The 10,894-nt window shown below is 41.5% G+C and overlaps 2 protein-coding genes across 2 annotated transcripts; one reads left to right on the top strand and one right to left on the bottom strand.

Moving 5' to 3' along the window:
- Window positions 1-735: 735 nt before the first annotated feature.
- On the bottom strand, window positions 736-1,560 carry lrrc10 (leucine rich repeat containing 10). Its single transcript, XM_053319952.1, has one exon. It carries the CDS (start codon window positions 1,558-1,560, stop codon window positions 736-738), a length of 825 nt encoding a protein of 274 aa, XP_053175927.1.
- Window positions 1,561-3,928: 2,368 nt separating this feature from the next.
- cnot2 (CCR4-NOT transcription complex, subunit 2) lies at window positions 3,929-10,894 on the top strand. The gene is made up of 15 exons (XM_053318765.1): window positions 3,929-3,982; window positions 5,126-5,254; window positions 5,355-5,427; window positions 5,665-5,812; window positions 5,979-6,161; window positions 6,391-6,470; window positions 6,926-7,051; window positions 7,276-7,400; window positions 7,524-7,641; window positions 8,002-8,158; window positions 9,280-9,341; window positions 9,532-9,581; window positions 9,693-9,793; window positions 10,065-10,209; window positions 10,318-10,894. Exons 2-15 carry the CDS (start codon window positions 5,138-5,140, stop codon window positions 10,402-10,404), a joined length of 1,572 nt encoding a protein of 523 aa, XP_053174740.1. The 5' UTR covers window positions 3,929-3,982; window positions 5,126-5,137; the 3' UTR covers window positions 10,405-10,894.

Consider the following 10,894-nt stretch of genomic DNA (forward strand, 5'->3'; position numbering starts at 1 on the left):
AGCAGTCTTTATTCAAAGCCACAGCCCCAATCTATCAGATGAATTATGCATTGGTCTGGATAAGGAGTGCACTAATTGACTTAAGCCATCCATCACTTGTATTAAAGCCTTGCTGTATTTAGCCTCAGCAGGTACAGATATGATCTCAGATTCTGCTATAGCAAGAATTTGTGAATCCTTTTTTTTGTTTCAGTATTTTCACTATGAAGTAAAAACTCACACATAACCTTAGAGTTGGAGTTTTCCGTATTATTCCCCTGAAAACACACCGCATATATTTATCAAGTAGAAATACATGCCTGCCTGTATTGATTTGATCTGAGATATGCTGTAAAATCAGTACAATCTCCAAGATATGTCATAGACTATAAAATAACATTTTACGCATTTTGCACAAACAGAAAATATAAACCAATTCAGACCTGTTGACATAAATGAATTGTTTTTAAAAAGCAGAGTATTAAACATTTAAATCAAACATTCAGTAATTAAACATATTTTATATCAAGTTCCAAATTTTTTATTTTAATTTTTGTCTTTTCCTTTCTCCCTTGTCTAAAGTCTTAACTAATAATTTATTTGTGTTTTATATTAAAGATGATTCAATTGGCGTTACCATATATGGACCAAATACCATCAGCATGATGCGCACCGCTCTGCTTTAAGTGCTCCACTTGAGTGGCGTCCTGCACTGCCAGGCCTCTCCACAGCTAAAGGTCACTTTGTTCCTTGACCCTAACTGTTGTGCTCCTCCTCAGGGCGTACCTCTGTGACCTCAGCTGTGGTCTCACTTGCTGCCTTTGCCGCATCCTCTTCCTGCTCATCATCTGAGCAGTCCGCCCAGCGTCCAACCCTCCTCACTCCCTCGCCCACCACTGGGGCATTAATACAGGGGTTATGGTCATAGATTACCAATTTTAAGCCCTGCATGTGAGACAGACCTGGAAACTGGTGTATTTTGTTCCGATCCACATCAATGACAGCTAGAAAATGCATTTCCAACAACACTGGCGGGAATTCTGCCAGCTCATTCCCAGCAAGCCAGATACTTCGTAGCTCTTCCAGCTGTCCAAGTTCTTTTGGTAAACTCCTTATTTGGTTATAGCCAAGGTGCAGGGTCTTGAGATTGGAGAGCTCACAAACCACCTTTGGGAAAACAGTAAAGCAATTAGTCTCCAGCCACAGAGTGTTAAGTTCCTTGAGGTCTCCCAGTTCTCTGGGGAGGTGGTAAAGCCTGTTGTTACCCAGGTAAAGGATACTGAGCTGAGGCAATCTGCAAACAGCCTCAGGTAGCTCTTCAAAGCAGTTAAAGTCAAGGGCCAGGAGCTGCAGCTTCCTCAGGCCCTGCAGTTCGGCTGGTAAGCTACTGAGGTTGTTGTCACTCAGGTAAAGCTTCACCAGCTCATCAAAGGCACAGGCGGTAACAGGCAGTCGACGCAACTGCCGGCTGCTCAGGTCCAGCGTCCGATCAAGAGGCATCTCCTTCAGGTCCCCGACTAGGAAGCGCTGACAGCGCTCTGAGGGAATGAAGGCAATGACACCTCTCATGGCGTTCCCCATTTTGTTCACTCTCTGTGACACACCAATGGTCCTCCAGATCAATTTACTGCCAGATGAGGGTTGCAGAGAGGACAGCTGTTGGTGTCTTCAAGTAAATTTCATGGTGTTCCATTAAAGCTCTGCCACTGTCACTCTGGAGTTATTGATCTTGATAATATGCAAAAGCAAAACCAATTGTTAACACAGCATCAGCATGAAACTCCAAATAGCAGCAATCAGATGGATATGATGCTAAATTAAAACATGCATGTGAGTTAGCAATAACAATAAGCATAGCCAGTTCAACAAGAAAACAGGAAAAACAATCAACATGAAGATGATCATAATGAGAATTGAAAAACACCTACTTTCTATTGTCTTCCTGCTGATGTCCATCACTCTCAGCATCTCGAACAGTAAGCCATTTGTTTATCCAACTTAATGAGCTGAGAATGTTTCATATTCCCTGGGCAGATATTCCCCAGCGCAGTACACTCACTGGCTCTGAGCTTTGCCCGGACTTTCAAGGCGATAGCAACCACTAGCTGCTTTCTCCTCCCCATTTGTGCCTAATGACTTTCCCCCCCTTCTTCTCCGAGATGACAGATGTGGGAGAGAGTGAGACAGGGAGGGGCAGGGTGTCATGGATAAGCATAAGAAGTGCTCTCTGATGAAAGAGCAGCAAAGGTCATTTACAATCTGTTTTAATCAGTCCGGACGCAGTCGTGGGTCTGTGGCAGCAGGCCAGGAAAGTTGGAAAATGACAAAGTAAGAATTTGTCACTGTTCTTGGAAGGCGAATGAAGCAGTCTGTTGGTATTTTGCTCTGATTTTGACAGGAATAAATCAAACCATTGAAATGTTTTGGAGTTTTTAAGGGAGAAATGTTTTAAGTTACTGCTTAAAGAGGCATCTTGAGGAGTGGTGGAGAGAATATGGCAGTGTAGATCTATGTTTTCTCAATGCCACATTGTGTATGCCTGTTTGATTTGTATGTAGATCCTCCGTGGCGTGATTGTGTGGTCAAGACTTCAGTGCGATAGCAACTCTTAAAATCATCCAAATCCAAGTAGCATACTCATTTATTAGTTTCCATGTTATGGGAAGATGTATTCCCGAACTGTAAGAAGTGGCAAATCACCAGATCCTGTCTGAGGTGTGATTTAGCCATGCTATCAGCATAACTTTATTAAGTCTATTTTCTAATAAGATAAGACTGTGAAGGAATTTCATTTTGCTTATCAGAAGGGGCACTGGTCCTCCCACTCGTCTGTTTTTGTTCACTGACAGATTGTTTTTAGCACTTGTCCCTCTCCTTATCTGCTTACTGACCGAGGGCCTATAAGAGGCACCAGTACAATGCAGACTGAAAGAACCATGTGACTACCATAGTCAACATTTTTTATGGCTGACATTTATACAGCTAAGGTGGACCATATGTTTACGATGCTCCAGACATGTTTTCAGACATGTAGCAAGATTCTGTGTGGAATAATAGGTTGTGTCTGATGTGGCTTTTACATAAAAAGGTTAGAAATTAAATTCTCAGTGCACTGGAGGCATCAAAATCTAAATAATGTGAATAATCCTTCTCTTTACATACAGTTGGTTAGCTCCAATCTTCTGAATGAACTGCTGTGAGGCTGGGTGGGCTTATGATGTCAGAAGGTGAAAGGTCAGCCAGCCTCAGGACCAGATGGCTGAGAGGAGACTGCTTTCTGTGTTCATCTCTTGGCAGGCAAAAGCTTTATAATGTTAACAGGCAGAGGCACTCTTTTAATAATGCTTCAGATAGATTTTATAGATTTAAAAAAAACAACAACTTAGAGGTAAAGGATTGTGGCCTTATTCCTAAAACTCAGAACTTTCCCCCTCTTCAGCAGATGAATCTTAAAACAACCCTCCAGTGTCAAATCCAGAAGTAACATCACATTTTTGCATTGGGACAGGGGGCTTTAAGATTTTTTGTACTTTGCAAGCTAATAAACTAGCTCATTCATTGTTTCTTGTAACATGTATCATCATAGTGAGTTGAGTTGAAAAAACATTACTCTGATGAACTGAGTTAAACAAACAGCTGTCTTGTTATTGTAATACTATGAACAGATTACTGACTGAGAAAAGCTCAACATTGGCTGAGCTCTATATGTCCATATTAAAACACATTTATGATCACAGGAGGAAGGCAGTATAATTTCACAGTGGTGTCACTGCTTATAACTAATACTAAATTTATATAGCTTAATTTAGGTATAACTGAGTTGTTTTTGCTCTGTTCTTGTGGACTGTGCAGCACTCAGCAGAAGGATCACACTTTGATTAGGCAGTTTTGTGTACGGAAGTGGTAAGCAGGTTGTAAGGTCAGAGGGTAAAGGCTATCCCTCTTTCGATTGAGAGTACACACAGCCATCTTGGATCTAACGAAGAGAAGGGAAATTGATGCGGTGAGGGTATTTAACGTATTTCTCGTCTCATTAAAGCGGCTCGGTACACTTTTAACTCTTCAGCATAAGCTATTTGCCTCGCTGTTTCCCACCGTTTCGACACGGAGCGGGTATTTAGCCTTTAGCTCCAGCAGATATTCACTGCTGCTGCTGCTGCTGCTGCTGCAAACGAAGCGTAAACTGAGCCGAGAAAAGGGGACAGCTGATTGTGGAGATATGGAGGCACAGAGGGCCCAATTTACTGTTTGATAGTGGCCGCTGCTTGGTAGTCACGTCAAGGTATTTGGGAGCTGTAAAGACATGGGAATGCTGTGGTACCTTGCTCCCTGTTAGCTTAGCTGTCGTGAAGCTAGTTAAGCTAACGCAAAGTGATTACAGGCAGCTAGCCTGCTAACGTTAGCCACAGCAGCTTGTTAGCCCTGCTGCTGTTATGTAGAGGAGCAGACTCATAAGGTAACATTCTAACAATCAAACAAGTTTAACAAGCAAGTCAACACTTAGGTCTGCTGTCAGCTGGTTTAATCTTTCTCTGTTAAGATCATTAGTTTGTTTGGTATGGTTTAACTTTGTCATCCAGTTTGTAAAGCAGTTCAAAACTTTACTTTAACACCCCAACATGCCAATTGTGTCAGACTGAAGAACCTCTTAGTTAGAATTTATGATGCACCATTCATTTTCCATGTGAGTTAAAGGTGCACTCACAAAAAAATGCAGTCTTGTGGTTAAATATTTTATTCAGGAAGGCTCCTTCCATCTTAACTCCTGTAATTTAGTTAATGCTGTGTCCTCTGTGTTATTAACACCACAGCACTTTGAATTTCACTGTTAATGAATGCTGTACAAATTAAATTATTATCATTATTATGTAGTGTCAGTGCTGCTGAAACAACCTGCTGTAGATTAAATTGTATGTGATGCTGTCAGATACAAGAAATATATTTCATGGGAACTACTAAAGAGGGAATTTAATGGGAACAATGGGATTCAAGCAGATGTTGGTGTGTTAATATTAGAAATGCAGTGGTCAGTGTAAAGTTGTATTTGTCTCCTTGCTTGTTTGCAATGAATGATCTTTTGCCACTATGGTGTCAACCACGTTCCTTAAACAGCAGCTCTGCTCTAACTCACTCTCTCTCTCTGCAGGTGACGAAAGGCATGTTTGGTGCTAGAAAGAAATTTGTAGAGTTCGTCGAGGTAGTCGATAACGACTTTCCTGATGAAAACATGTACTACAACCAGCCGTCGATGTTCCCACATCGGTCGGACAAAGATGTGAGTTTTGTTTTGTGTCTACAAACTTTAATTCTTTAAATGAACATAAAGAGGAGACACTTTTCTGTTGTCTTATGTATCTGTGAATGTTTCCTTTTAGATGCTGTCTTCTCCCTCACCATCATCATCAGGTCAGCTGTCGCAGCTTGGTGCAAGTTTGTACGGTCCACAAAGTGAGTGTTACACAGTCCCGCATACACAACAGTTTTCTTCACAGTATGTAGCATACTAGGATAAAATCCACATTTGAATAGTTTGAGCAGTAGTCAGACTTAGTTGAACTGTTATTTAGGGGAACTCTGACAAGTAAAACCAGTTACTGAAAATTTGAATGTGTAACATTTTGCTGAAGTCAGCCAGTTTTCTCTGGGTTGTGTGACAGCATCTATTTCTCTTCTTTGTTTCTGCAGGTGCACTCGGCTTTTCGGTAAGGGGCATGGGGAACAATACACCTCAGTTAAACCGAAATTTAACGCAAGGCACCCAGCTACCAAGTCATATCACCCCCACAACAGGGGTCCCCACCATGTCCCTCCATACCCCTCCATCACCAAGCAGGTGTGTATGAAGGTGTTTCTTGCTCTTTTGTCTGTTGGCAGCCACAGTTTGGACACACTTATCTGGTTTACAACAGTCAATAAGACCTGCAAATAAAAATGGAAGTTGACATGAAATAAGTGAAAAATTTGAATGTACTAAATCAGACCTGATCATGTGTCAATAGGGCGACCTTGCCGATGAACACAAGGAACATGCTGAACCACTCTCAGGTCGGTCAAGGTATTGGTATGAGTGGCAGGACCAATAGTATGGGCAGCTCGGGGCTGGGCAGCCCTAACCGCAGCTCGCCCAGTATAATCTGTATGCCCAAACAGCAACCAGCACGCCAGCCGTTCACCATAAACAGGTACGTGGATTGAGTTAGTATAACTTGCATGTCTGCTCCTGCTGACAAGTGTAATGTATTCCTGTAGATATCTGCCTGTCCTTTGTGTCTGCTATAGTCCCTGATAAAAAATAACTAATATATGAATCAATGTATGATGAATATACAACCTTGTTTTTTACTTTTTAAGGTAAGTTAATGTGCGGAAGCAGTCCTTAATATTTGGTTTTGGTTTCCTCTTTCTTTGCAGCATGTCAGGATTTGGAATGAACCGCAATCAGGCTTTTGGGATGAACAACTCATTATCAAGCAACATCTTCAATGGCACAGGTTAGTGTGTTGATACCAAAGTATCATTATATGTGTTCATTTATGGGTTTTCTGTAAACAAACACATCTGGCTTGAAATCGGATTTATCGGAAAGAAACTACACCAAAATCACTGTAAAAACACCACTTGTTTCACAATACTGAATTATTAGTTCAATTAGTTTGAGGGATAATTTGCAGTGTATTTTTTCACATTTTTTCTTTTCATTTTCTTTTAGAGTAAAATAGTTTTAAAAAGGCATCAGGAAGCACAACCGCTTTTGTATGCATGTCCTGAAAAAAAAGTTTTACAAAGTTGTCTTTGAGTTAATATGAGTTGTTACTGAGGGGCACCTATTATTTGATTGCATTTTAGAAAGGTTACTTTATGAAATTATTTTTTTCTACGTAATTACATAGATGGTGCTTAAGGTGACATTACATGTTAGAAGTTGTTAACCTTCCTATTGCTGCAGATGGGAGTGAAAATGTAACGGGACTGGATCTGTCAGACTTCCCTGCATTAGCAGACAGGAGTCGGAGAGAAGGGACCGGAAACCCAACACCGGTGCTCAACCCACTGGCTGGAAGGGCTCCTTATGGTAGGCCATTAGGCTGCCGATTTGTCTCATTTTTATACACATTAAACCATAGGCGGTAGGGTCTCATAGGACAGAAAATCAGTTTCTTGAGTGGAAACTTGATACGAGTGAAGGATATGTTCCAGTACACATCTAAGTCAATAGAAACAAGAATTTCCAATGATATGATTTTTGTAGTGATGTATTGCTTATTCCACCTCTTTATTGTATTCATCGTCATAAAGTTGGCATGGTGACGAAGCCATCTACTGAACAAACACAAGATTTCTCAATCCACAATGAGGACTTCCCTGCACTGCCTGGCCCAAACTATAAGGACCCTACGTTGAACAACGATGACAGCAAAACTGTAAGTGTGTGACTGATGGCTCTGCACCAGAGTCTGGCAGGATGCCTGTTTCTGTGTGTCAGGGTTACACAGTAAAGACCTTTTTTCTGTGTTTAAAACAGTTTTTTTCTTTGTTTCCTGCAGAACTTGAACTCCACAAGCAAGAGCACATCCAATGCAGATGGGCCCAAGTTCCCTGGAGACAAGACGGCCTCAGCACAGAACAACAATCAGAAGAAAGGGATCCAGGTGTTGCCCGATGGTGAGACCTCTCAGCCAATCGTATCGCTCCAATTCCACTGAGACATCCCTTCTTAATCGCACAACATTGGGTGAGGCAGTTGGGCTCTCTACCCTGCATTTTGGGTTAAATAATTATTGGATAGGCTACAGTGAGGAAACCAAAAGAAAATGTTCAGTATGTTACAGACCATCATCATCTTTCCATTAGTCTGTCTGTGACTATCAGTTGTTAAAAAATAATTGGCTTGGTTTGCTCTCCAGTGCGTGCTCAAAGTGTGGTTTAGAAATATGGAGGTAATGTATTGACAGTAAGTATTTACTGTAGATCACAGCCCACTTTCAGCGGTTTGTTGAACTCTGTATTATGCTGCCACTGCAGGCCGGGTGACAAATATTCCCTCAGGAATGGTGACAGACCAATTCGGCATGATTGGCCTTCTGACGTTTATCCGGGCAGCAGAGACAGATCCGGGGATGGTCCATCTGGCGCTAGGAAGTGACCTCACGACACTGGGACTCAACTTAAACTCACCAGAGTAAGACAGCTGTTCTACCATAAATACAGGTTTTTAGGACAGATAACAGTCAAAATCAGTAGCTGAGTTTTATCAAATGCTAGGTTTAAGCTGCAGTCATCCATTAAAAGTATGACAGATAAATTGATTAATCATTAACTTTGTTAAATGTTAATAACTAGTCATTCATGCAATATAAAATGTGTTGTGGGCACAAAAGATTACAATGGCATGTAATGGGCCCAAATCTGTTTAAGTAAAGTTTATATCTAGAGAACATTTAAACGTAGCTTAAGCTGACCAAGGTGCTGTACAAAAGTACATTTTGAGTCATGATTTAAAAACAGCTGGAGCACATCAAATATCTCACAGCAACTGGTTCCACAGTCACAGAGCAGCAACCGCACAAGCTCACTCACCTGTAAGAGTTATTTGTGACTGTGGGATTTACAAGAGAGATATGTTGTCCGACCGAAGAGACCTCAGAGCTGAGTGCCAGTGAATAAGGTCTGTGATATAAGATGAGGCCTGACCATTAAGAAGCTTGGAAAACGATCAGCGATCAGCATGGCCTTCAATTGAATTCCAAAAATTAAAAGGGAGCCAATAAAGACAGGATTTGACTGGCGTGATATACTTCACCTTTTAGTACCAGTCAGCATCCTTGCAGCTGAATTTTGGACCATCTGTAGATGAGTTAATGAAGACTGGGGAAGAGAATCGCAAAAGCCTGATCGTGATTGAATGAGAATGACTTTTTCCATATCATCGAAAAACAGAATTGAGTTTAGTTTGTTAGATCTTCCTCATTTTACTGCCCACAATATTGTTACTACCAGTGACAAATAATGTGGAAAATACCCAACGTGCAAAAAATGTGACAGCATTCAGGTTTCACACAAACACAACTTCTAGGCAATAAACTAAATGACATGATGACAATATTTCCCCCCTTACTGGTAGCTCAGGCCCAATTGATTTCTAAAATAGCCAGTTTGAGTGTCTTACTCAGTAATTAGTTCATTGGGGAGGTTTATTTCTTGTGGACTGCATGTAACAGATCATTGCATTGATGTGAATTGTTGCGTGTCTTGCAAATATTCTGCTGTTGATGTTATTGTGATGACTTGTTTTCCTGACAGAAACCTGTACCCCAAGTTCGCCTCTCCCTGGGCTTCAGCACCTTGTCGACCGCAGGACATTGGTAAGACATTAACTTGAAGTATGTAGTAGCTTAGTGATGATTTGGCGGTCCAGATTTGGCAGACCTGATTAGCTTTCAAGAAGAGTTAGGGCCAGTCTGCAGACATTTAGATGATGACAGACAGGAAGTACATAAACATGTAATAGTTACGGTTGGAGAGCTGCTAATGGTCATTTCTCTTATTTTTCAGACTTTCATGTTCCATCGGAGTACTTAACCAACATCCACATAAGGGACAAGGTAATGATGAGTTTGACAACGGTGCCAAAACAAATGGTTGCACTCCTCAAGAAGTACATGTACCAAACTCTTTCTTCTCATTCTGTCTTTGCTGTTCTGCCTCTCCTGTAGCTGGCTGCAATTAAACTGGCACGATACGGTGAAGACCTGCTGTTCTACCTGTACTACATGAATGGTGGAGACTTACTACAGCTTCTGGCAGCAGTAGAGCTGTGAGTAGTTGACCTTTTTGAATGGCGATTACTGCAAAAATATGATCCAAGTTTATTCTGTAAAAGGTTTTTCTTCACAGAAGGATTGTAATAATTTTTCGTCTCCATCTGGACGTTGCCAGCAATTTAAATTTCTACAAATGGCCTTTGTGGCTAATGTGTGTGTCAAGCTGTGGTTGATGATGTTATGGGATGAAAATGAAATCACGGTCAAAGGCTAGTTTTTTTTTTTTTTTTTTTATAATTCCTCTTTCATAACTTCTCTCTCCAGCTTTAACCGGGACTGGCGGTATCACAAAGAGGAGCGGGTTTGGATCACAAGGGCGCCTGGCATGGAGCCTACACTGAAGACCAACACCTACGAGAGGGGAACCTACTACTTCTTTGATTGTCTTAACTGGAGGAAAGTAGCCAAGGTGAGAGTCTGCAGCTTTCCACTGTATTCATCAGGTGAAATGGCATATTAGAGGTGTTTTGTTGTGGTTTGTTTCCTATCGTGTCAACATTGTGTCTGCATCTCTCAGGAGTTTCATCTGGAGTATGATAAGCTGGAAGAGAGGCCTCATGTGCCAACAACGTTCAACTACAACCCAGCCCAGCAGGCCTTCTAAGGCCCGACCAGTCCAAAGGCCACAGCTGTTCCTGCACACAACGCTGTTGTCCAGGGAGTGCGCTGTGGTTCACACAGCTTGGTTTTTATTCCTCGAGGATTTGGCTATTTGACTGCGGGGGGTCGTCGCCACCATCAAAACTGCCCTGCCTTTCCAAATTACATGCTGCCCAAAACACCAACACTTGTTCTGTTTTTATTCTTTATGTTCCTCCTGTTTTTTTTTTGTCTTGTTTCCAGCAGGGTCTGTGTTATGTTTACGTCTCTGAATCTGAAGTCTGTTTTCTCCCGGAGGAGGACTCACCTTGTGGCACAGGACAGTGACAGAACAAGGGTTACGCCTCATATTTACAAGTGTTAAGAACAGAAAACAGGCGGGGAGTTAACATCCTCAGACGCAAGTGAAAGGGTGAAAGAAATGCAATGTTTATTGTTGCACTATATTTAGTAATAAAAGAACACAAAATTTGTTTGTGCTTTTTCATGTGAAA

This window comes from Scomber japonicus, chromosome 5 (genome assembly GCF_027409825.1).
Source record: "Scomber japonicus isolate fScoJap1 chromosome 5, fScoJap1.pri, whole genome shotgun sequence".
Lineage (NCBI taxonomy): Eukaryota > Metazoa > Chordata > Actinopteri > Scombriformes > Scombridae > Scomber > Scomber japonicus.